This window comes from Bradysia coprophila, assembly GCF_014529535.1.
Source record: "Bradysia coprophila strain Holo2 chromosome IV unlocalized genomic scaffold, BU_Bcop_v1 contig_144, whole genome shotgun sequence".
Taxonomy (NCBI): Eukaryota; Metazoa; Arthropoda; class Insecta; order Diptera; family Sciaridae; genus Bradysia; species Bradysia coprophila.
Genome location: NW_023503373.1, coordinates 389,989 through 417,713, shown reverse-complemented (window position 1 = coordinate 417,713; position 27,725 = coordinate 389,989). Strand labels below are relative to the sequence as shown.

The 27,725-nt window shown below is 32.0% G+C and overlaps 1 protein-coding gene across 2 annotated transcripts; it reads right to left on the bottom strand.

Annotated features, from left to right (window-relative positions):
• Positions 1-27,295, bottom strand: LOC119071245 (failed axon connections). 2 transcript variants are annotated; one of them, XM_037176083.1, is made up of 6 exons: positions 26,758-27,295; positions 1,872-2,210; positions 1,427-1,564; positions 1,169-1,365; positions 155-254; positions 1-86 (listed from the first exon to the last, which is right to left on the bottom strand). In XM_037176083.1, the coding sequence occupies exons 1-6, from the start codon at positions 27,082-27,084 to the stop codon at positions 27-29; spliced, it is 1,161 nt and encodes a 386-aa protein (XP_037031978.1). In that variant the 5' UTR covers positions 27,085-27,295; the 3' UTR covers positions 1-26. The 2 variants fall into 2 exon arrangements, with proteins under 2 accessions (XP_037031978.1, XP_037031977.1); XM_037176082.1 differs by having other exon boundaries at positions 1,427-1,573; positions 26,758-27,290.
• Between the last annotated feature and the right edge of the window lie 430 nt (positions 27,296-27,725).

Here is a 27,725-nt window from a genome sequence, read left to right as displayed (position 1 = left end):
TTTTTTGTCTAAATATCTGGTCATGTTTATTTAGCCTCCTCCTTTTCCTTGTTCTCTTCCGTTTTCTCTTTCTCTTTTTCGTCGGTCTGTAAAGAATTGGACAAATTGTTAGATAAACGAAACTTTACATTTACTCTTGCACAATCGAACTTACCTTATCTTTCTCTAATTCCTTTTCGATTTTGTCTGACTCATTGTTTTCCTGTTCAGCCGTTTTTTCTGTTTCACCTTCTTTGCCTTCCTTAACTTCAGGCCTGAAATAATAAATTTATTTGTAGCAATATATCTTGGACAAGTTGGACATATAGCGATGATCTTAGGAGCTACTGAAGATTTTTCGATGGACAGTGATTGTGTAGTAAGTTTAAAACATTGAAAATCAACTTTCTTTGTAGATTGTGCAATTCACGATAGACATTTTTTTACGACAACAGCACTACTTTTGACGTCCTCAGCATGTAAATTTGACATTGTAAAATCCATCCTATATCTCGGGATAAAAATGAAAAGTATTTTTCTCGGGAGTTTATTGACCTCGGCTGCTCCTCGACCAACAAAATTCACACGAAAACTATACTCTTCATCTTTTCATTCCTCAAATATTATCACATGCTACATGCGTCAAAAATAGTTATTTATACAACCGAGTGAAAAATGCTTTTTTAGGCACTAGATGTGTAGATTATCAGTCGAGGCCGCAGGCCGAGTGTGACAATACACATCGTGTGCCCAAAAATCATTTATCACCGAGTTGTATACAACGTTTTTCGCAATAAAGGCAATGGAAAGTTCTACTTTTCGTCACTTGTTGCGAAAACATATTTTTCATATTTCAAGCATTGCTTTCGACGCCCTCAGCATGTATTACATTAAAACGATTTACATAACTCGGGACAAAAATGAACGTCTCGGCTACGCCTCGGATCAACAAAATTCACACAAAAACTATATTTTTCATCTTTTTTAACTTTAGTTATGTAAATGCCTAACAATTTGAAGTTTGGTCAGATCATTGGAATTTGGAAAAAGTTATCGTTGCGGCTTAGCATGACTTTTAAAATTATGTCACTGCCATAAAGTCCGACCATGGAAAAATCTTAGTTCTACCAGAAAATCATCAGTGAGTTACATCAAAATATCTTCTTCATTTCATTAAAATGATACTTACTCTGGCTTCGGTAAATGAGCATTCAAATCCAGTTTGGAGCAAATTTCTTCCCAATCGGGGAAACATCTTTCCTTGATACGCGACACATGGCCGATCATGTTCGGGCACGATTCTGTCATGAAGTCTCTTAGTGGTAGAGAGACATCTTTCGAAATGAAGTGCAATTGAGAAAGGACGGCAAATGACACGACGTCCAACTGTAAAATGACAAACCGGATTAGCATTAGGTAAAACTTTGAATTAGATTGGTTTTCTCACCGTTGTTGGCTCATCTCCGAAAAAGAATGGTTTGTCAGCCAAGATGTCCGACAGCACTTTGATGTCTCGCTTTCCGAATTCTTCGATCTCTTCTGGCTTGTGTACACCGATGCCTTGTGCTTTAACTTTCTTGATACCCTGGAACCACTGAATATGAGACAATCATCAACAAAATAAACACACACACACAAACGTATAAACCCAAAAAGAATTTAATGAACCTTTCACAGACGGCCGGCACATATCTACTATGATCACTTACTAGATTTGATCTACGCATATGCAACCGATAGAAACAAAATCTTTTACTTCATTAGTTTTAACATGCATTTTGTAATAAGTGATATAGCCGTCCGTGAAATGCAAACTTTGGTCAAACTAAATCTACTACCCACAACCACACAAATTTTCCAAAGTAAAATTGAAATAAAGAGCCAGTACAAACCTTGCGTCCAAAAGTGAATCGGAACAAAAAGTTCAAAAATCGATTCGGAATGCGAACACCCAATGCATGTTGCAAATCGACCTTGTATCCTTTCAAAAACTGATCGGGATACTTGGTTCGCCACCAAAACAGTATCCAAACCAAATGATTTTCAATCATCGAAATCATGGCATGCGAAATGTTCCGTTGTTCCTGTGACAACGATGCGTCTAGATCCTTTTCGAACTTGGCGCTCAATTCCTTGATGATGATTGCCGAGTCAGCGATTTCTTCGCCATTCAATTCGATGAATGGAAGCTGTCCCTTTTTGGATCGGAGTTTCAGTTTATGGTCGACATTCTGAAATAAAAACGGAAAATAAGCTGTGAATATGGGGGTGGTTTACGATTTATAAATTTAAATTGAATTTGGTTTTGAGTTGAGGTCGAATTAGACATCGACATAATTGGGTATGTAAATACTGGTGGCTAATAGCAGCAATATACCTGACAAACTAGAATCTCACAACACCCCTACTTTTTATCATTTTAAGCACGTGCGCGTATATACTTGCCGGAACTCATACACACCCCAAACGGCGCTACACTAACACAAATAAATCGAATGAACGTAATATACCTACATCATCCACACAACTAGCTGTGGAAAAAGCTTCATTTTATTGATCGCTTTGGAAATATTTAACATGAAAATGTATGTAGTGTGCACGGTTGCCATGTTACACTAATATTGTCGCTTTTAATGTTAAACACTACACCCAAAAATGGCTGTGACAAGGGTAGTAGGGTATATTTATGTGTGAAAGAAAGCTGGACCTGAGTGTATATTTATAGCGCTATTTACTGTCGTCTATGCCTTGATATAATTGATGGCAATTTAATCTTCGTAGAATATAGTAACGCGGCTGTTCTTTTCCTTTCCTGGTATTTCCATTTCATCTCGTTTATTACATCATTTGCTACTACAGTTCTTCGTGTAACGATTTTCATGCCTTCATCCCTTTTGGTCCCAGACCACGAAAAGGATTTGATTTTTTCTGGTGTTCCCACGAACGGAAGGAAAGTCTCAATTTATGAAATAGAAATAGTTCCAGACTGTAATAAGCTACTATTTTGTTGTGCATGATATTTGCACCCATACACATGACGTTAAACAAAACATGAGTAACGACACATGCAACGCTACATACATGATGAAGAGGAAATTAAATTTTCTTTGTTTTAAAATGAAGGAGAACCAATTGAATGGATGATGTTGGTTGTTAGCATTATGTGGCGTTGCCGGGAGAAACACATTGAAATGAAAACAATATACCTCGATATCACATTAACGATATTGTGCATTAAATTGTGCGAGAAGAAAAAATCTCTACGACGATACGGTAAAGATGACGTGTCATTGACAGCCTCAACGGTGATTGATTTTATTACATGTTTTTTCCACATCGATATAATCAAGGAGCTGATGTGATTATGTCAATAGCAGTCTCAAAGTTTACCAATCTAATTCAACTACTTCAGAGACACAATATGAAAATGCTTCTAAAATATCCAAATATTAAGAAGTAAATGAAGTAACTAATTGAACTTCTCTTAGGTGAATTAACCACGGAATTCACATTAACGAATGATCTAAACAAGTTTGATACCGATAATATACAGTTTCTTCGTTTGAAAAGGGTGCTCCACTTTATCTCTTACCGTATAGATACCTGTGAACGGACATGTGATTTATTTCCCTGCTATAATATAAATTAATTGAAATGGTTTTGGATATACAATTAAGCAGTAGTTTGTTTGGTTAATTAATGCGCTCAGTTGTTACGAGACTTGCAGAGATAAATAATCTGACTTTCGGCTGTAAAATACTCTGTTTATGTGGCTTATTAAATTTACTAGGTCGAAAACTTCAATAGTTTATAACGAACAATAATATCATGCACGCGTGGGTGATTCTGATGCAGTATATTCGAAGAAATAAAAACATTTAATTGATGTATTAAGAAGAAAGAGTTACAGTGAAAAAACGAACGCATCTGAGAAGTATATACATAAACGACAAGTATTATGTTTGATTTAATGAACCATTTTCGTAATTAAGTGTTAGTCATAATTACAGGCAGGGTCTCCTGGGAAATTGATTAACGAGCCATGAGAATATAAAGTAAACTCTCATCAAAATTTTTACATCTCTCGTTTTGTGTTGAGTAGGTAGTTTGTAAGAAATCATTGAATGGTCTCATTGTTTGGGTCGAATGATTAATTAACATCCTGTCTGTCTGTAACATTAATTCTTTTTTTGCAGGAATATTGACGAGAAAATTCGAAAATAAAACCATGACAACGAGTCTCTCTTCTTGCGAAAGTAATATCTTGATATTTTCGTCGACTTTTTCCCATCGTTCAGTTTTTCGTTTCCGCTGGGAAAAAGATCGACAGAAGAAAGCCACCCCAAACCCATTTTTATTGTGTACGATATCATTTCGGATGACTTTTTAGGATTAGTATTTTTTTGCAATAGCTATAAATACGTTCAGTCGGATATGACTGGTTTGTATGACGGGATAAGAAGGTTAGAGAGGTGTTGTTACACCATGACTTTGTTATACCATTCAATACCTTTTTTGGCTTTCATTCAATCTTTTGTCAAACCTGAAATTATTGAATCCCTGTCACACTGGATTTTTTGAATTGGTATTTATTGGGAACTGCCTTTCAAGAGTAACATGAAAGAAAAAAAGGAAAATTGTGACGTGTGTTAAACTAGAAAATTTGTCAAAAAGAGGTAAAAGGTCGGTTGGAAAATATCCAATGGACATTTGTTCAATCATTGAATCATACAATGTTACGATTTTGTCACTGGTATTTGTTAAATCTGACGGAATGGTTTCTTATTAGCCGGCAACATTTTTGTCGCAAGAAATGGTAAACAACTGAAGTAATAAATTCTCAATTTAAAGTGTCTCCCAATGGGTTCTACAACTAAGAAAACAGGAAAGTGAACATAAAACTTTGACCAGCTCTTATTGTCCAAATTCATGATTTTCCGGCTTTTTAAATTCCATTCACAGGCCAACCACTAGCAATTACTCATTCCTTCACACAATTACCAACCCATAAAATAGCATGAGTCAATACAAAATAATGTGGAACATCAACCCTTAATACATAAGTATGGTGTAATATGGAAGGAAGAAAAAAAAGCGTCGTGTAATAAAATCGTAAACAAAAAGTCATCCTTCCGGCACGCATTAAACCCATACAAAACGTTGTTATACGACATATTAAATAAAACTATCCATAAAGCATGTCCATATTAGAAATTTATTATCGACATTATGGAAATGTTACGAACGAAACGAAAAAATGTAAAAAAGTTTTAGGTCTTGTAAGCAATGTGGGTGCAGCAATTGCGAATAGAATTTTAAGTATATTACGGTCGACCATGGCTTAATCGAATCTTAAGCAAATTTACATATTTAAATAGCTCCACGACAGACGATAAGTGATCAATAATAAATGGAAAAGAAAAAAAATTATTAATTAATTTACACAAATGAACAACACTTACGATTTCTATGCCTTTTTACGTACAAAATATTCAACATTCCATCCTTTGTGCGGATTGCATTATATAGTGAAAACTTCAGTCGCATTATGGAATTTCAAATATTTCAACAGTCATTTACATAGCTGATACCGTGTACTCTAATTGATTTGTTAATTGAGTTTATCAAATAAGCAGAGGAATGTTGCAATGCTACACTCCATTGAGATTCTGTTCGAATACTATTAGAAATAGTTTATCAAATCGTATTTATCGAATATTTTTTATAGGTTACTGTGCAAATATCCTGTCTGAATTGTTTACAAATATGACCCAACCACTCTATGGTATTTTTGCAACAGTCTCCATACGAGAACCATTTCGTTCATTCGTGGTTTTTGTTTGTTTTTATGACACACTTACATTCAGAAAATAGATTTTATTATCAAACTCGTAGAGTTAACGACCCAGCTAAATGGGAAATTACAGGATAGCGGTATCGACAAAAATGCGCTGGCAATTCAGCCGTTACTTCGTTGATCGAAATTCGTTCTGTTTTGGTTGTTTTTCTTAAACGAACTTCGATGTCAGCGAAAAAAAAGCAGGCAGGTATTTATAACATCAGCAAAGAATACGAATTCAATTTTCCCAGATATAAATAACTGCAAAGCAGATAAGAACAATCTGTTACTGTTACTATATACAGATGGCGGTGGATTATGGAAAATTCGATTCCGAAAATACACACTCGATGGGCTATATGAGTCAGAGGAAAAACTGTACATCTCTCAATGGAATGTTAGACTAACCACACAGACATTATTATAATCGTCTGGTGGGCTCCGCATCACAATAACAATAATTAACAATAAATTTATTATCATTTTTCCCTAACGCCATAGTGACGAAATAGATATAATTAAAAGAAAAGAAACGGAAAACTACAAGTAAAACGACGACTCAAAATTTAAGTTCAAAATTTTCTGAAAAATCCAACAGTGCACTGCACGAAATCATAAACAAACCATTAGTTGAGGTATATACGAGTAACTTGACTTTGAATAAATAAATCGAACAATTCGTGTTATACCCATATCAATGATCCATCTATATAATATGAGGCATGGAACATTCGAAAAAAGAAAAGAAATTCTTTTACGAAAATAGACCTTTTACTGTTTATGTATTTACGTGATGTTGTATCTAATTGGACTGTTTGAATTTGAGCATTTTTTTAACGAAAAAAAAAATTATGAAAACAGATTCTAATTAATTTAATTGATCTGGCACTGGTAATGGAACAATCATATTAATTTAGCTAATTTGAATTAGTTACGTTATCAATTCGCTATGCCAGACTGGTTAGTTTCATTTCATATTCGGACACCATTATACTCGAAATTATACAGATACAGATGGTGTTTTAAAGAGTGATTAATGCGAGTATTAGTGACAATTTGAAGAAATGATTTGATTTACACGTAAACAACGCACTGCAAGCATGAGTGATCGTACTGACACAAACTTTATATTTTGCATGAAAAAGTGTTTCCAAATTTTTTTACAGTGCCAAAATTTGTGTGATACACTGTTTCAGTTACAGTTTCATGCTTGAAGTGCGTTGACATAAATCAAATTTTGAATTTTTTTTATGAAATCGAGATTCACCTACCATCTACGAATCTGTAAAATGACACATAATAAACGTAGCTAATTGAAAATTTTATAGGATGTACAAACTGTAAAGGGAACTGGAAAATATTTATACTAAAAGTCTGATTTTACGATGGATCATAAATTGAGATAAGTTAAGATCACCATCGACATCGACACACGGTATAAACAAAATGTTTGGATTCAATAATTCCATTTGAAAAAAAGCTTTTTATTTCTCAATTTTCCAACCGAGCGAACATGTTTAAAAAATTGTATTTTTCGTTACGAGTGATGAAAAGTTGAATTTTGCAGGACTAGTCTAAGCTGAATTTTTCGGTACATACACGTCGTAAGCTTGTCCTAACGAGGCGGAGCCGAAAAATTCAACTTTTCATCACTCGTAACAAAATGTACAATTCGTATATCATCAACCCAAGGTCTTGGACTAACTAGGTAAACTATTCAATTCATTTTTTTCTACATATATCGCATAGTTGCAGTTCAGTAAATGAATTATTTTATCAGCGTTCGTGATCATACAATAAATATATATTCGTATACAGTCGGTGAGTCTATCGCTAGCAATTAAAATCTATTGTTATGAATGTGCATTCCATGCAAACAAGTCATCTCGCAGATAAATGCGTGTTATGCTGAAAACATATTGCGCCTTTATTTATTGAGCTAACGTATATATGCATAAATTTCACAGGCCAGCATTCACATTAGAATATTTCATCTTTTCGTCTGTTTATTATTCAACGTGGACGCGTTATCAGTCGATCATTACGATGTTAATTAGTTTTTATTGTTATTAATAAATCCATAAATATGCGTTTGACTAAAGAAAAATGCGAACAAGACAAGAAAGACCAGATTGTATTGTAATTGAATCATAATATAGAGGAGCAAAAAGAAACGTGTGACACATTTGCGTCAACAATGTATATGGACATCAATATAAAAATAAGGAGGAAAAAATTAGCACCTAAATTGGATGATAACGCTTTGAATATTAAATTTCTTATCATGATGTTTAGTCTGTCATGGTTTGTGTAGACGTTTCAAGAGAGTCTCTGTTAAAAAAAGACATTCAAGGTAAAAGTTTATTATTTTTGATAAAATCACAATGGCAAAATCATCGACGATGTTTTTAAAATTGCGTACAGCCGTTCGAGTACTTATTGTATTTGTGCATGCAGAATAATAAATCGGGATTGGAGCACTGATATTCCATGGAAAATATTACATTAACAGTGATTAATCATTTGAAGGAGTGGGGCTTCTGTTTATAATATAAGCTTTTAGTGCTTGGAAGCTTCGTTTGTTGATAGGATTATCGGCATCCTTTGTATATCTTTTTTTACTAAAAGGTTTATCTTCAAGCACCAAATATTTTGCAACAAAAAAGGATAAAACGGCAGGATTTCAAGAACATAAATACCAAGGGTAATGTCTCTGTGGAAATTTCGGCACGCATTCACCCAAATTTTCGTCAATATTACCGTACCGTCATTATTTCAAATCGACTTTTTTAAACAGTAAAATAGACGTAAAAATCTCCGAAGCTAAACAAATATGAAAACAAATTCCAAGATAATCCGTACATCCCATATATACAGACACATTAAAATGCCAACCAAAATCCACTCCAGATAAAATAAATAAAATAAAAAATGGAAAAAATATCCAGCGTATTTATCTATTCGAAGCCAAACAACTCAACCAATCAACAGAACACCAAAACGATTTCCTATTTTATCCCATATAGGCAATGATATTCCTCGGATTCTCATTTTTTCTCTCGTTCAAAATTCTCGATATGTTTGTTCAAACCGTCAACTTTAAATTTATATTATTTCAAACACGTGTTTGTCATTTCTAATTCCGTGATAAATATTTCGAACGAAGAACAAGGAAAATACGAATGAATTTTTGTAAAAACGATATCGTTCTGTACAGTGTCTTAGCTGTCTCTGCAGCGCATAACATTAGATCAGTATATGAATTCCCCGTATGCCCTTAAATTTATTGTGGTTTGTTAGGTGAAGACGTAACATGGCATAAATTCATATTACACGCAACATACCACATACATAATGATAATGTATATAAGGAAGGTTTGAGACATTCACGGTGTATGTTTATATGCCTAGTTACGTACTCGAACACTCGTTGGGACGGTATTAACTGAGTGGATCGTATAAGATTCTTGTCTTCCATGCATAAATTAACAGAGGAAGTAATAAAAATTACTTTTTTTTTAATTATATTTAATTTGTCGAAATGCATGTTACTTTTCCGTTGTTTATGGTTTCGTCTAATTGTATGTTGACTGTATGGTTTGTGTAGTCTATCGGTTCGGAGAGAAAAGGGATTCATAATTTGTTTAAAAGGATTTTACATACAAATTGAAAAGAGAGAGAAAGTTAGGTATGTGTTTGCGTTATTCACCGATGAGTGGTAGGTAGCATAAAAGTAAAACGAGTTATTGCAATATATAGGCACAGAAAGATGTATGAAATGATAAATCAAGTTTATCTGTAAAAATGCAAAGACCCCTTTCCGGGAAAATGGTAAATTTTAATCTTCAAGCAATAAAAATTGAGGAAAAACATTTCGTGTAGTCAATGCTGCACTCTGCAAAAGGTCCTACATTTCAACTCCATGTTGCAATAAATATTTCGCATATTGCCAATTGTCAACATTTGTTCAGTTTATTTACAAATTTATGCAAATTAGTCTCCTCAATGAGTTCTTCAATGGTGTTACAAACACATGTTATTTGTTTTAACACTTGAGTGACACCTGCAGACCACATGGATCTACACAAACAGATCGAGAGTGAAAAAAATGCGTAAAGCCAATGAACAATTTTTTCGAACCTGTTTTCAACAGAAAATTATTGACTCAACTTGCGTGAATGCCTTCTAAAAGTAGAAACAAATCCATCAATTATCACAATTGCAGCAAAAGATTGGAATTCTCAGATTCTAAATGCGGAACGATTAAATTTTATTACGTGTTCGAAAGCATCGAAACATTTTTTAATCCGAGATGTAAATATTGTGTAAAACTGAATCCGTTAAAAAACAGCGTGCATGTGTTAAAATAATGCATCAAAAAAAGAACAGACAGACACTCCAAAAATTTGGGTCAATTTTGTACTGATTATAGTACAGTCAATCATTATAAATCATGCGTACTTAAACCATGGTTCAAATTGTATATAAACAGAGTGATTTTTCTTTCCTCAACAATATTCTTAAAACATTTATACATCGTCCGTCATAGTTTTTGTGTAAAAAAAATGTGTTCAACATTAAAAACCTCTTACATAAAAATCCATCGGGTTTTTTTTACAGTCCAACTTGATAAAAGTCTCGATGTCTGACAGTGAACATTAACCGAAAAAGACATTAAAAGCGAAGAAAAATCTTCATAAAAACTATCGTATCATATCAACACTTTAATAAATTGAACAAAGAATGCGTTTAGAAAATGAAGAAAAAAATATTTAAGTTATGAACGTTATTAATCGTGCATGCACTCATCTCAAAACAACGAAAAAAACAATCCTCCAGAATACGATAATGAAACGAGAAATGCTTATGATTTTTCCACATATATTAATTAATGAATGCATTCTAAAAGAATTATGAGTCTGAAAATATCTCGCAAAGAAATGTTTTTTTCTTAAAAAGCAGTTTACACACTTAAAATACAATGCCGTTTGTTGTCTGTGATGGAGTGGTCATTGTGGTAAACTGTTCTACCGATTTTTAATAGAAACTGAAGAGTGTCATTTCCGAAGATGGATATTTTTAGAATCTTTGCGACTCTATGTGATGTGTCATCAGCAATATATTCAGAGACGCAGAAATGGTATCCTTAATGTAATAAAAATGTAAATAGAAACGGTACAGTCATTCTAATCGTGTGCCCTTGAATCGTAGCAGTGATATTTCGATTCAACCATCATGAAACATTAAATTGACGATATGAGAGCAAGTTTAATGTAGTGAGGGTAATTACCGTCACTCCGTTTCTTCGTAACAGCAGATTTCCTCGTTTTATTATGCGTCAATCTTCGAAATTAATACCAATAATGCGATATGAAACGGAAATGTTGAATCACAATTTGAAAATGCTGCGACAAGAAATCAACTTGACTCATTGCAATTGGTTGGAAAGCGTTCTTCAAACAACTAATTTTGATAAGTGGACTCTTTTTAGTTGAATGAATTTTTTTATTGTATTTGAATCAGTTACATCTTATTCAAAGAGACTGCGTAAACTCTAATCACCCTTTTTCAGACAACACACCATTACATGAACCAAATTATAATACAAAAAAAACAAAATGCATTTCCGGCACGGTTCGAATCTAATCAAAGCTAAAACAAAATTCCAAACCCAATACAAATTAATTGTTAAACGATAAACAGATTGTGTTTTCGTTGCATGGAAAAGAAAGAACTCATTTGTAAACATATTTGAAATAGAATATCCATGTTTGTCGGTTGTCGCACTTTATGCGGAGCTAGATATGCGGATGTATGTTCTAGATAGCATAAGGTTATCTAACAAATTAATGCATTCTTTGCACAGGCATCGTCGTCTGTGTACCGAGCATTATGCTGGTGTAATGCACTGAAATCGATGCTATCGCTTACTTATTGTTAAGTTATGCGTACACACGAATCAGAACCACATTGTTGGAATGATTGTTTCGATTATTTTCCTTAATGATATAACTGCAATTAACAGTAATAGATAAACTTATGACTGTTTATGGGATCATATCACACGTTGTGTAGTCAGACAATTTGTTCAGACCGATTAGTGTCTAATGTTTTCCTTCAGTGGATTGGGAAATTGGTTTTAATAATATTGTTGTTAGAATAAGATGGATGAGAGTCGTTGATTGATTAAAATAAATGCTAATACGGCATCTAATGGCCTGTTGTTCTTACTCAAATTGCATCGAATTGTAAAAGGAAGAATTAGTCTCTGGCTTAGTGTAAGAAATGCATCTGTGGATATGTGCTACCACATTGTATTTATACAACAATCTCTAAACAGCACGCTCTATGTCATGATGTATTGATTTACGCACTAGATGAAATTAAACAATTGCTGGTCGGTGAGATTTATTACACTTCTGTATCATTCACCTAACCATTAAACTAAACCATCTGCAATTTGATTCACATTCGGTCGAAATAATAAGTGCAGTTCATTCACCACAGAGTATTACAACAACAAAAAATACGATGTGGATACACTACACTTTCATCCTAATCCCAAGTGAATACATTTGAATGCATAATTGACTGAATCTGAATGTGTGGTGTGATAAATGGCAACAACTTAAATTATAACGAAGAAAGATATGAAAAAGCTGGAAGATTAACATCAAGGGGGGAAACAGTCATACGTTTAAATATATATATATATATATAAATGCATACAACACAGTCGACATAAAGGCAATAGAGTCACTCTATTTACTTAGTGGTTAAACGACACAATGCAACATGATTGAAGAAACTGGCATCTTTTTTTGTTTTGTTTTATAGTAGCGGCTTGCAACTGCATAGAAAAGCGTAGCCGGTTGACAACGGAATGGCAGATGAACAATTTAAAAATAATAAAGCAAATTAAATAGAAAATGGAGTCGTCGGCTTCAATTGAAAACAATTGTAATTAATACTTGAAGGAAGTGTGCGTTAAAATATGATTATCGTTCGCTGCATACAGTCAATGATACTTTGTAGTTTCTATTAAACCATGCATACCGGCCCATTAAGAGTTTAACACTATGCTTGAAATTAGCTTCCATTTATCTACAGAACAAAACAACCAACAATAACAATTCCATCAACTCAGCAGAAATAAAACATGCTGCTGTTTAAGATGATACTTTGCCAAGTGGCTAATAATCTGTTGAAAAGAAAACTGTATCGAAAATTTACAGTCATTCCCATTATTTTACTACATTACCAGAGAGATCTAAATTTATAAAAACCTGTTCGGTGGATTCGATGCGTGGGTCTGTGTTACTGTAAATAGCACATAACATGTTTGATTTCGTATATATATATATATATATATATATATAGAAAAAACTGCAAGAAAGTCTAACATTCTGTCACATAAAATTAGCAATTTTATCAATCGATAACCTCCGACGAATTACGATCAAATTCCAATTTTACGACAGAATCATTATGCACTTTACTATCATCCGCCGACTATAAATACACAAATAAATGATAATAATATATAAAATATGAAGTAGAAACCTCTTTCTTTGCAAAATTCATATTACATTGCCCCGTATTTTACATTGGCTCGTTCCCTTCTGTATAAACTTATGTGTATAAAATGCAAGCATTCTCTTCCTCTCCGGTTCGAAACATTTTTCGTATTATTAATATAATGGTATAAAAAAGAAAGAACACATATGATATACATAAAGACACTGCAGTGTGTTTTTATTAAAGTACATTTAAGGTTCATTGACTCTAAGGTTGAGAGTTGTGTGTGCCTGTGCGAGAATCATAATTTATCTATTTCGTCTGAATAGTTTAATTGCACCAGGCACTCTTTGAAAAATTATTTTTATTATTGCCAGCGATTTGCAATAGTTTTTCCTACTTTACAGTTTGCAATCGGCTGTATGGATATTATTATAGCCAACCATTGTCTATAAATTTCATTTTTTTATTCAGAAAATTGAGTTTGTACGGTCCGTAACGTAGCCAGAGTGTTATGAACATGCTCATATTCCACCGGAATAATAGTGACATTTTGACCTTATATGGTGATCAAAATTACAGATATAGTGGATGCGATGTAGAATGTAGAAACACATTTATGTTCATGTGATTGGAATGCTTTGGGTATTACGTAAGGAAGCGTTAACATACGTTCACATCATGTATCCGAAGAAGTAAGTAAAATAAAATTTATAAAAGTGATATGAATGTTTGGAAGATGAGAGAAACCTACAGAAGTTATGATGAAGAAATAGGAATAAAAACCTTAGACGAAGGAGAACTGTTTGAAGTAGATAACATCTTCAATAAATCATCTTATTTGAAAGATTTTAAATTCCTCCTACTTTACAGCGACATCGAACCCAGTAACAATGAATCCTTAACACCATTTAATAAGGCAATGTCCTACATTTTTATGTTGAATTTATTCATATGGAAAAAAAATTAGTTTTCTTTGTATATATATTATACAACATCACATAATAATCTCTTCCATTCAAAGACAGATAACCGAAAAACTAGCCCCGAAAAACTATATTCCTATTGTACTCGCAGCTAAAGGCATTTCATCATAAGATAAGGAAAAAGAAATAATAAAATAAATCTCTCCATTGAGCATAAAAACACAAACTTCCTTTCGTGATCAAATGTCTATTCGTTTGAATATACACTATATACATTTTTACAGCACAGCAACACAATGTCTGCCATACAGAAGTAGAAAAATGTTACATAAAAAAGGACACAGACATGGAAAAAAAATCAATAATCTCCCATTATCTGACAATATTAGAATATTATATATAACACTCCCTCTCACGCTATCCAGCTATAAACGAAAAACCGTTTTTAAACGTTCGACATTGTCTGTTTGAAGATTTCTTATTTTTCCATCGTTCGGTGTGTTTAAAAAACTGTGGTCTTTGTTTAAAGAAATGTATATGAACCGTACAATGGTGTTACATAACGAAGGAAAAATTTGTATATTCGTCTAGACATGACATAAATGCATTATTTTACCGGATTCTCATAATAATTGCGGGTGTCATCGTTTCGAGAAAAAAAAAATTAAAGAAAAAAAAACGAAGAAACGAAAGACAAGTATTTGTTTCGACAAATTGATACTCTTTCGAAATGTTAGAGGTTTTAATTACTTCCAAAGAAAATATCATTACAAATCAACTTGACTCTGAAATATATAGATACGATAAGATAAGTTGAATGTTGAAGTATTTTTCGATTTTTTTTTAAATACAAATTTTCAAACAAAAAATCATATTAAATTTCCATTTTTTTAAAACATATTTTATGACTTCTTGTATCTTTCCGATATGTTTACTTAAAATGAATACCATTCGTATACAAATACACACTTGAAGTCCTAACACTCATCATCGTTTTGGGAGAATACATTTCAACATCGATGGTAATTTATTCAACTGCATGTTATATGCAAAATTCTCATAGCGACAGGCTTCAAAATTGTCTCTATATATGCACATTTTCCTTAGTTCGGATTCATTTTGGTGCAACTTGTTACTTTTGTGTGTATGTTGTTGGGTTGTAAATCTTATGGACTTTGGACCGAGTTCTATGCAAAATATCGAATATTTTGAGTTCTACGAAAATGTATATTGAAGTTTGTGTTTGTTGGTTTATTCAGTTGGAAATGACAGAGTTGTAGAATTATTGCAGAAATTTATGTTGAAATGAGTCTGCTAGTCGATCGGTGAAATAATTAGTCGGTTACGAACATTAAAAAATAAAATGTAAATCATTGGTAAAGTAGAACACCAAGTACGTTAAAAATCTCTCTAATTAACTAATAAAAACAATAACAAAAAGCGTAATTGTTTCGTACAAAGTACATAAATGGCAAACAAGCAAAAATTAACAATAAAAAAATAATCATAAAACTTAACATATAACGCCTTTTTACTATTATAATTTTTGTAAAATATATGAATCATTACACTAATGTGCGCCTTTTGTATATTATACACTATGAATCATCATTTCGCCTCATCAAAAAATTATAAATAATTATTTAAGACTTTTTTTTAATAATAATTTATTTATTGTATGTTGTATGATGTTGTTGTTTGAGATGAAATACGAAGCGGTAAAGATAACCACTATAAATACCAACAATTAAGATTTTTTTTATACTTTCAATTCCACACTGCGCTTTGTGAGAATATATTTATTGAAATGAATAATCTACTTCGACATTATACGATATGTTTGCACAAGTCTAAATTCGTACACATTCATTCTTCTCATTTTCAATTGACCTTGTTTGAACATCTCATGAGGTTAAGAAAAAATAATAATAAATATTTTATGATAATTTTTATCTCAAGACATGCTCTCGTTTTTCTCAACGAAAACAATAATAATAACATCAAAAAAATATAAATTCTTTAATTGAATGCTAAATAAGATTGGTTTAAACTGTTGAATAATTTTCGCCGAACAAGTGGAGGTATTTTAATTATTGAAACATTTAAAAATACATTAAAAATTGTGACAGCTTTAATTAAAAGTAAATGCCCTTCTGTTCGCTTCCACACCACAAAATGGATCTCTTCAATTATTCTTTTTTTGTATTCAAATTGATCGAGATTCGAAATAAAAAATAATTGAAAAATAACACGTCCTTGAACGAAAACAAAAATTAAAAATAATTGTACACCCATATATACTAATGCGAGCTGTGTGTACAATCTAGCATCTAAATCATAACACAAAAATCAATTCGATACAATTTTCGTTTTTAAAATGCTTTATAGAAACAACAACAAAAAAAAATCTCTGTAAACTGTTTTATCGCATGTTTCTTCTGGTCGAATTAAAAACAAAACGTGAGAATTTTCCAATTTTCAAGTGGCGTTTACCGAGTGGTATGTGTATACATACAATATTACTCAATTTCGATTTTTTTTGTGTGTAACCGAATGTTATTTTAAAATATATGTAGAACAGCCTCAGAGTCTGTTTCCGTTTCAATACGTTTGAAATGGAATGTATAATCAAATCAAAGGCAAATATAGTCGTAAAGAAATAAGAAATTTGTAGAATGTTATTGTCATTATTTAAAAAAAAGTCAGTTGATAAAAAGACTGATTTGTTTGTACAAATTTAACGTTATCAGTGTTCGTTTGATGACTCGGGAATTATATTATACTCTTGTATACTCTTCAAACTGAATTTATACATAGAAATCGCTGATTCATCAAATGAAAGTAAAATTAAACAAATTTTTTGTTTGAATGATATATTGAGTTAAATGAACGATTCAGGTATCATAGCGCCATAAATTATTTCGATATTTTCTTTGTTTGTTTTTCAAAAAAAATGTACTGTCCAGTCCAATGCTGATTTGAGAAAATTATCGCATCGCAAGAGATACCATATGAAAACATGGCTTGAAATCACATCATAATTCTAACAATCGTCTTAATTATTAGACAATTAATTATGTGATAAATGACTCTATTACATTTGGGAATCCAAACAAAATCTTACATTTTTACGCTTTGTGCTTCTAGCATACACACACAATCAATATTTATGTGCATGGCACAGTGAAGTAGTACGTCAACCGTAAAAAATGATTAAAAAAAAATCTTTTGAAATATAACTTTTTACCCATTAAGCTTCGGCACATAAAATTAAACCATAAATTTTTAAACTAATTGTAAATGTTAGATCTTAACAATCGATAAAACATTTCTAATATTCAGAGTAGCGAACCTCTTTTTTTTATTATTATTATTTTGTCGATATGAGAGCCCATTATAAGCATGCTCCCATGATCATCGTAATTAGAATTTTTACAACAACAATTAAAATGGAAACGAAATCGTATATAAAAACCGATTTATTTATTATTCCTGTTCGTCATGTTATTTTCTTTTATCGTCTTCGATATATTTTCACCAGATTTCATAAAAGAGAATGGACGAGCCGACCAAATGGTGCTACCATAGATTTGTGTTTGGATGTAGAAAAATTCAAACTTAATACTCTAAAACAGAGAAAGTAAAAGATTTACAATTTTCTTGACAAGAATATCTACTTATTGCTGAGACATCTTAAACTTCTATCAGAGACTTCTATAATGCTGGACCATCAAAATACCAATGGGATCAATTTAATCGTAGACACAGTCATAAAACTGAAAATTTTTGAATGTTTTATTACCCATCAACAACGGCATCCCATTTTAATGTAACAAATATTTTGATTTGTATTATTATTCACTCATCATCACATCTGTGATTCGTTTTGATTCTACTCGGCTGTATGGTTTTAGTATATAACACACAATGCGGGCCATCCATAATTATATTAGAGGGGTCATTAAATAGTTTCGTTTTTCTCGTTTGAACAGACTTGACTGACTTGACGGTATAAAATATGTTTGGGTCTAATTCGGCTGAGAAACAAATCGTTATTGATGTTATTAATAAGGGGTCAGTGAATTATGTCTGGGTTGTTTTATTTGATCTAAAAATAAAGCGACCGAAAAGGGTTTTTGAGACGGTAGATGAGTTTCTGTTCTGTTTGATGGAATGGAGAGAATGTTGTCAATTCAAAGTATCGATTCGTTATTAATATTAGAAAATAACTTAAAAACATTTAGCAGTTTCTGTGCTACATTTGAAGAATAAAGCGGAAAAACGTCAGGAATATTAAACGGATTTTTTTTTTATTTAGACAAAAACCACACTTCTCCTTTACGAAATTCTATGCTCAATAATTACATAGGAAAAAAGCGCGATATTTTCCATCTGTTTTATTAAAATAATATTTTCCAGTCGGATTTTTCGTTCCGTTGTTAAAATAGTAAATTTATTGTATCATTGTAACCAAAACAAGATATAAATTCCATCAAGTTATACGATATTCGGCCGCATAAATTAAACATCAGAAAAATCAAAGACGAAAAACCACACGCAAATTATTCAATATTTTTATCAATAATTTTCTAATTTAAGAATATAAAATACACACCAATTGCGATGTGGTATGTAAACGAGAAGATGTAGCAAGGCAAGGAAGTAGCTTTGTTCAGTTTTTTCTTCGTTTCAAAAATCAATTTATTTACAGTTTTTTTTGAAGGTTTGAATAAATAGATGTTGAGAAGAAAAAATGTGAGCTACTTACTTGCACGAGCATATTTTTTGTTGCTGAATCTGCACGAAATGATACACTCAGTGTTTTTCACAAAATATGGTTTCTCTTTCTGCTTGCATGATGTAGTTTGTTTTTATGAAAACAAAACTTAAATGCAGAATTTTGATAAATGTTTTTAACCCTATTCGGATCAAGAATGTGAGGGTGGGGTGGGTGTAGCGCGGTAAAATTACTCATAAGTCAAATGTAAAGAATGGATTCCATATTTGAATGTGATTTGAATGTACATTCGTAATATACGTAATTAATCTCGGCGGCACCACTAAAGAACGAAGATTTTTAATTTAATTTCCATGAATCGAGCGTTAATTAGACCTAACGACATGTACCTAATATATCAATACAAATTGCCATTTAAATGGAGAAAATTACTCATTTATCAAAATTTTTCAATTAGATTCTCATGCTATGCTTGACACATCAAAGAAATTATGATGTTGTAAATGAAGGGAAAGCCATTGCAGGTATACGCACTCTCTCACCAAACTCTCCGATCATTTATCTTTTTCGTCTAAATGGCAATACGACTGGTAAATATAATATTTTCTTTAACGAGCAGCACATCACACTTGACGGATTTTATCCGACAAATACACGAAAAAAACATATTTATTTCAGAGATCTCCTCATTTGAATAGCATATGGGATTTTTGTTGTTGTTGTTGTTTCAGAAATTGCCTTAGGATGTCGTAATTGAATGAATAGTCAATATCTAAAATAGTTAACGGCTAGCCTGGAGGGAGTTCGTTTAACATGCATTTTTTCTCAGCTTGGTAGAAGAGTATAATGTTGAACGACTAAGTAAGTTTTAATATACTTTCCGTAGCGGCACACCCATGAACTTCACACCTTATGAAATAGTTGAGAATTAGCGTGAAGAATTTCCGTCCGAAGAATCGTGTTCGAAAGAAACGTTCGACGTCAAAATCTTTACTTTGTTCTTCTTGTAAATTCCAGACATGGCAGATTAACAACCTTAATCTAATTAACGTTCGTATTGAATAAAGTGCATAACAAACAAATCAAAATCCTTGACAAGGGACACATATTTGAAGAAAAAAAACCTTTTCACTGTTTTTATTGCCTAACTTTCTGTCTGAGATGAATAATGACGGCAGCAATGCGCTAATCCCACATAAAATGGATAAAGGAAATCAAAAAAGATGTGGAAAAAAAACGAAATAAATAAATTCGGTTCGGCCCCTATATAATGCACTTCAATCGAATATTGAAACTGAAACCGAAATTTTATTTTATTTTATTTATTAGATCAATAATTTAATCGACGATGGAAATTAATATCATTTGGCTACTTAATTGACTGACAATAAGTCAGAATGCGGGTATTTCCATTTTCAATTTTTATTTAAATTGAAAAAAAGAAGAAAAATTTAATATTTAAACGTATCGTGCGATCGAAATGGAACCATAATTGCCTAGTAAACCGCATGTGAATATTGTTGATATTCCATAAAGCATTATTGACTACAGACTGCATCTAACTTCTAACCCCCGTTCGTTCATGTTCAATATTTGTACGTAATACAAAATGCAGGCTATCTTTAATGTAGCTCATCATTTCGATGTATATCTTATTCGCTTTAACGCAGTCATATAGAATTTAAAATAAAATACAAAAAAATGAGAAATATATAACGAAAAAAAACGTTGGAATTTGGATGAGAATTTGTTGCCATGTGTGTTCATGTTCAATGAATTTTATTTCATATAATTTTCCATAAAAAAATGAAACACATGCGCAGAAGTTAAAACTTCGACTCTAACTCTTCATTTTATTTTATATTCATTTTCAACTAATCCCGTATTCGGTTCGTTGTTCGAAGCACCAGTAAAACTGATTTTTTTTTTTTACTCCTCGAGTAAGAAACTTTCATTAAAAAAACGCATGACTTACATATGTGTTCTCATCTTCAAGTTAATAAAAATTTACTGTATATTCAAAACCGTGATTTTACAGTAAAATGATACAGCGTTTGATATTAAGGTTTTCCATTATTTTTTCTCGACTCTTTTATGTTTCAAGTTCTTATCTCATCATTTCGTAATACTACTACTAAATTTATGTAGGAAAATAATAAGCGCAGAATGGCTGAACTATGTGAGCCATCTCAATCAACTTGCATACGGTATTTTATGTACAACATTTCGCAACATTGTAAAAAAACGACCGGTCCCTACGCATAAATTTCTTCAATTTGAAACATTAAATCATCCGAGTCATCTCTCTTTTATTATCATTTATCATCATCATACACAGTATACACAACACATTATTGTTTCATTCTTCTTCTTTAAAGTTTTTAAACTTACAGTCTCAAAATGTCTTTTCCGTCGTTTTTTGTATTAAATTTAATTAGCATAAAATTTATTTATTGCACCAATTCGTATATGGAGACAGTGAAATGCAAGTATTTTTTTTCGGCTTTTACTTATATACTTGCATGCATGCGGTCTTGTAAAATATACGCGCGGTTTATACTGATTGAGAAATTTTAGTTGATTTTTTCTTCTGTTGAAGAAAAAAATTGTTTCAATCTGGTTTTATGTTACATGCATGCTGCAATGTATGATATCGAAATTGTGTATCCACACACCGACCGAATATGATTTTTTAAACGGATTTTTCGTTGTTGTTGTTCCAACTTAAGCACTGGATAATCTATATAATAACATGTTTTGATGCATGATCAATATTCACTTAAATGCTGAACAACAAATAAAAATTTTAACATGAAAATATCTTTGGTTGCATTTGTTAGATATATTGTAATTGAATTTATGTAGGTAACAATAAAGCATTTCAACTTGTAATACACGTCTTATAAAGTGGGTTATTTAAATTAAAACGTTGTAAAGCATCAGATACGTTGGATTTGTATTGGTTTTTGTTCAGACATAAAACGGAAAGTAATAGAAATCTTTCGTTTTCGGTAATTAAATGAAAGAAAAATCATTTTAGCGATTTATTACAAGTTTGACGAAGTCGATAATTAACATGAACATATCTTTAGCAAGAGAAATAAAAAATTAAAATTGTGCAAAGTCGACCATCTTATTTTTATTCACTTGAGTGATAATTTGTTTGGTGGTGAGGAAAAGAATTCTTTTGTGAGTTGTAGTAGTCTACACCACGGTATCTTTCCTTTATCGTTAAGTGAAAAGAAATAAGTTTTCTTTGTGACTGAAAACGAAATATGTCTACTATCACTTTCAGTTTCTGTGCAAAATCTTTACAAATTCAACCTATCTGATACTTAACAACATTCTAATTTCAATAACCCACTTTGCGACATGTATTACAAGTTGAATGTTTTATTGTTACCTGCATAGATTAAGTTAAAATATCTAATAAATCCAACCAAAGATATTTTCACTTTAAATTTTATTCGTTGTTCAACATTTACGCGAATATTGATCATGCATTAAAACATGTTTTTTTTACAGATTTTCCAGGGCTTTCGCTTCAGTTGAAACAAACAAAAAAATCTGAATAAAAATCAGTGTACAAACAATATCATACCTATATTGCAGCAAGCATGTAACATAAAGCCAGATGGAAACATTGCTTTGACAGAGAAATTGATGTCTTTTTGGCACTAGTACGATAAAGATATTTTGTAGAAATTTAAATTTGATATTTAAGTTTAAAAAAATCCTGCAGTTCGTTTTGGCAATAATATCATATGTAACAGTGTATTAGAATGAAGTAAACCTCTACCAATTATACTAGGCCCGACTAGGCCTCACTGTTTGTGGGTCGGGTCCCTTGACTGCCTTTTCAAATTTAGGGAAATTAAAGTAAATTGATTTTTTTTATGGAAATTTGGAAAGTTAACAATGGGCAGTGATAGACACACTGGATTCTTACTTGTACAATGCTAACTGTAGCACCGATAGCACCGACCAGTGATAAGCTCAAGATTTTTCGAGTTATCGTGCAGTCAAAAACCAGATAAAATTGCTTTTGGGAATTACTTCAAGATAATGAGTACTGAGCTACGAACTTGAACCCACAAACGTCGAATACAACCAAAGTTTCCAAATTTGATTCAGGATTTCTCAAGTTATCGTGAAATTCGAAAGCCAGACAAAAATGCTTTTGGGAATTACTCAGAGAGCATGGGTCTAACATTGAGCACAAAAATGTTATTTCTCATCGAATAAAACCAAAAGTTCCAAATTGGTTCTGGATTTCTCGAGATATCGTGAAATCCGAAAGCCAGATAAAAATGCTTTTGGGAATTACTTCCAGATCATTTGTCCAACATCGATCACCTACGAACTTGACCTGAGGAATTTTATTCCTCGTCGATTAAAACCAAAATTTCCAAAATCGGTTTAGATTTACTCAAGTTATCGTGCTATCAAGAAACCAGAAAAAAACTCTTTTTGGAATAACTCCCAGATCAGTAGGTCGATATTGAGCATCTACGAACTTGACCTCAGGAATTTAATTCCTCGTCGATTAAAACCAAAATTTCCAAAATCGGTTTAGATTTACTCAAGTTATCGTGCTATCAAGCGTTACATACATTTCAGTATTTTCCGTTTTTTGCTAACATTTCATACATTTTATAAAATCGATCATATTGAACGTACTTTATGATATGTGAACCTTGACTTAACAGTCAAGGGAATGACTTAACAGTCAAGGGAATAAAGTGTTGCATCTGTATCTGTTATCGAAAACACTAACAATAAGAAGCGATGACCTCTGGATAACACAATGTTTATAGTTAATTAAACAGGGGCGAGCCGAATTAAAAACACTTTATTTATTTTAAATTGTACCAAATAAACATTTATTACTGACCGATTTCGTCAGCTAAGCTAACATCATCAGAGCGATAAATCGACTGAAAATTAAAATCTAAAAGTTAACATCGATCACTCATCTATTAACCAACCAATTGCAAATAGATAAGGTCGTCATATATTATCAAAAACAAAACAAGAACTCTAAATCACATTACGTTACAAATTAAATGTTAAAACAAATGAAGTAGTAGATTTTATGTTTCATATCACAATCCGCTTGTTTCAAACTAATTCATTCAGCGCATTTGTAAATGATTTAAAAGAGAACACCATCACTGCCGTACGTTCTGTCTAAAGAAAAAGTTAGCTAAAACGCGACCCTAACCAAAACGGATCAGTAAATAGTTCTGGAAATCTATGTTTATGTTAATTAGTTCTTGCGAACACAATCCCGAAACTTTTGTGGTATAGAAACTTCTTCATTTACCTGAATAAAGAATTAAGTTTCAAAGTAGCATTTTTATCGTCAAGCTAATTTTATGTGATCCACCCGACCCGAAAGATTTTCTTCGAAATTATGTAACCATTCCACCTAACTACGTGAATTTACAAGTCGATTAATGTAAATTCTTACAGACACTGAAGCCCCACCTTTTCTCGAAAAACAAATAAATTGTTTGCCTAATCCACCGCCACAAACGGTTCGATATGAATACATCTTTATAAAACATAAAATTGAGTAGCATAAATCTGAAATTTCCCAATAATATCCAAATGGATTCAATCTAAAATTAGACTCAATTATTATTTAAACATCCCAAAATTCGATCGTAATATTAGAAACAGCAAACAAATCATTAATTTTTATTGGAACCAATTTGTAAAACAATGTTTAAACTCGGCAACATAAACTATTTGATTTTCTTCAATTAGATTATGCATTATACATATAAACGATCATCCCACTTACATCAAATGCACTCTATTAGTGGAGAGAGAGCACCAGCATATCATTAAAATTTATTTTGAATTAATTTACATTGAATAGACCAGTAGGAATTAAAAAAACAAACCAACATTATCGTAGGTCACGTATGACCCAATAAAATGATATTAATGTATGATGTAGCGTTTTAGAACCGAAAAATTCCAAAAACAAATGGGAAAACTGTCGGTGTCGGGATTTTATGTAACAATGCACCGCACTCAGGAACCGCGTATAGATGTTGTTTGTTGTTTATAAATCCATTGGTTTGGTTCGGAACATGTTTTTGGCTGTGATTCAAATTTTTATTGATTTATGGTTGAACGTAACCATTTACTGTCGTATATATCATGCATACCTCTCTAACAGTTTTGGTTGATAACAAAAACATTTTTCTTTAAGTTAAAATCTTTTTTTATAAAAGTTTTTAGTTCCTACATGTAAACGGATCGGATTTGATATACATAAATACCTCTACTATCTACCCAACTACCTACCCAGTTATTATACAAAGAATGCTATGCATTTACAAGATTCATTAAAATAACTGGAAAGGAACAGATAAAAATTAATATTTTCGAAGGAATATTGAAAACGGAATTAATATTTTATTCGACTTGTCCAATTAATGTTTAATAATGAGCACCGTGTGTGAATCACGTTTGATACAAACGGTCGAATTATACACGATTATACGGTCTTTAGATTGACGACTGCGAAAAATGAATTAGTTATGAATAAATTGGCTCGAGAAACTATTCTCCCATTGCGTTCTCATGTTTGCAATTTTAATGCATTTTTAACAAGTGAACAATTGGTTAACGAGCCTGAGTACATTCCATTCAATAACAATTAGAATTAAGAGAATGGTAAGATCCAACTGCATAAATATCAAAGTAATGACTAAATCTTATAATAGAAACCTGTAAATCAACTTGAACTTAACTGGCAGTGAGCATGCAACGAAAAAAGAAACAGTTTTTATGAAAATTCTTTGTAGCCACCCAACAGTGTATATTCGCCATTTCAATTCAATTATTCAAATTAACTAATTTAGTTTTCAAAATGAAATTTAAATTTCGTACATAATCGAAGCCTAAAGTCATGGTACATCAAGTTAGCAAACACATCAATTTAACCCCAGATCTCTGTAACACACACTATACACCATTCGGTGAGTGTGTTTCGTTTCAATCGGCGACCAGAGTGAAGCTTTTCACATTCACACAATTTCCAACCCGATACATACGGTGAATATTTTGCGCAATGCGCATGGGTACGAATACCCATCCAACCATGAATTTACCTAATTAAAGAAGGCGAGGCGCGGCGGCAATTTAAACTTTAAAAAACACTATGAAGAATATGAGAAAGGAAAAAAAAATGTGTAAGAAAAACGCCGATGATAAATTATTAATTCTTTTGTTTACGTTTGCTGACTGTTTCTATCTTTAGTATTAATATAACTTTTACTGTAACAGACCGCAAAGACCCTGGACTCTGCAATATATATTATATATTTTCATAAACGATTTTATATTTTCAATAAAATAACAAAGAAAATTTTTTAGTCTAAATAAAAACGATTTTTTTCTGCTGTTAAAAATAAATCGATGGTATGAGAGATGAACCGCGATGTTTGTACTTAGTTGGGCTATTCTAATAAATTTAACTTGTATAAAATAACGGATTTTTGTTACAAAAATAAATAAGAAAATTGCAGCCGTTCAATGAGATTGCATAAAGTAAATGGAAATCGGATGTTCGGTTTACCATAAAAATAAAAATTTTAATAATTGAGAAAGTAATAAATTGCTGGTTAAACGTAAAGATTTGTGTAGCAAAAAGGTTTATGGAAAGAAATTTCTTTTCTTTTTTGCGAAAAAGTTCGAATAAAGAAAGAAAAAAAAACTTAAAAGAAAAGAAAACTCACCTCGTATTTCAAGCCAGCCAATCTCAACCAAGTCTCAACTTTTAGACAATATGGTGATAGAGATGGCAAAAATGGGGTCCTCGAAAACTGATACAAATAGATAATATCCTTTTCAAAGTCAGCTTTGTGCACTGTAATTTTGGGCGCGACAACTTTTGCAGGAGCACCGGCTGCTGGAGCTTCGCTATGATTTTCGGCATTATTTTTGGTTGCTTCGTCCGACTTTTGTTCATCCTTTACGACAGCAGTTTCTTCTGCTTTCGTTTCAGCGGTATTTTCCTCTGTTGCATTTGGAGTTACTTGCTGATTAGCTACTTCGGTTGCCATTTTTTCTTTCGGTTAAATATCTTCTCCGTTTAATACAAAAATGCACAAATTTATTGAAAAACTTTCAGTTGATTCAACTTTTATACTTCTTTTTATTCAAACACTCGGTTATTTAATAATCGTTATTGAACACAAACGAACACTTTAAATGCTTAAAAACGACTAAACGCCACACGAAGATGTGTTTCATTCAAACGAATTTCATTTGTTTGAGAGCAAAAGTGGCGTCCTTATTAAAATGGCGATTGTTCATTTTCAAACAAAGCGAGGTTCATTCAAAGCGCTACATTCTCTCTTCGGTGTCTTTTGTGTTATGCGTTCATTGATGAAGGGTGTAAATTTTCATGAACGAATGTTTATATTCAATTATTCTGTATTCTTTCACGTAGAGTATATAGAAGGAACAATTTATGAATTTTATCCTTTTAATTTATGATGTCTTTAGTTCCTTTTTTGTCTTTGTAACAATACATTTTGGGTATTACAAGAAAAAAAAAACAAATTTCACAACGCAAGCGAGAAAAAAGTTGTTTTCTCCCCTCAGCTGAAACTTCGGAAGTCTTTGTTGTGAAAAACTTTGTGTTCAAACTCGGGAAAAAAGTTGGAAATTTCATTTTCTCGGATGAAACAACACCCTCGAA

Coding starts and splice junctions, on each gene's coding strand:
- LOC119071245 (XM_037176082.1), bottom strand. CDS start 27,084: ATGGCAACCGAAGTAGCTAATCAGCAAGTAACTCCAAATGCAACAGAG. Junction 1,574..1,871: donor GATTCACTTTTGGACGCAAG/GTTTGTACTGGC, acceptor TCTCATATTCAG/TGGTTCCAGGGTATCAAGAA. Junction 255..1,168: donor GCTCATTTACCGAAGCCAGA/GTAAGTATCATT, acceptor TTATTATTTCAG/GCCTGAAGTTAAGGAAGGCA.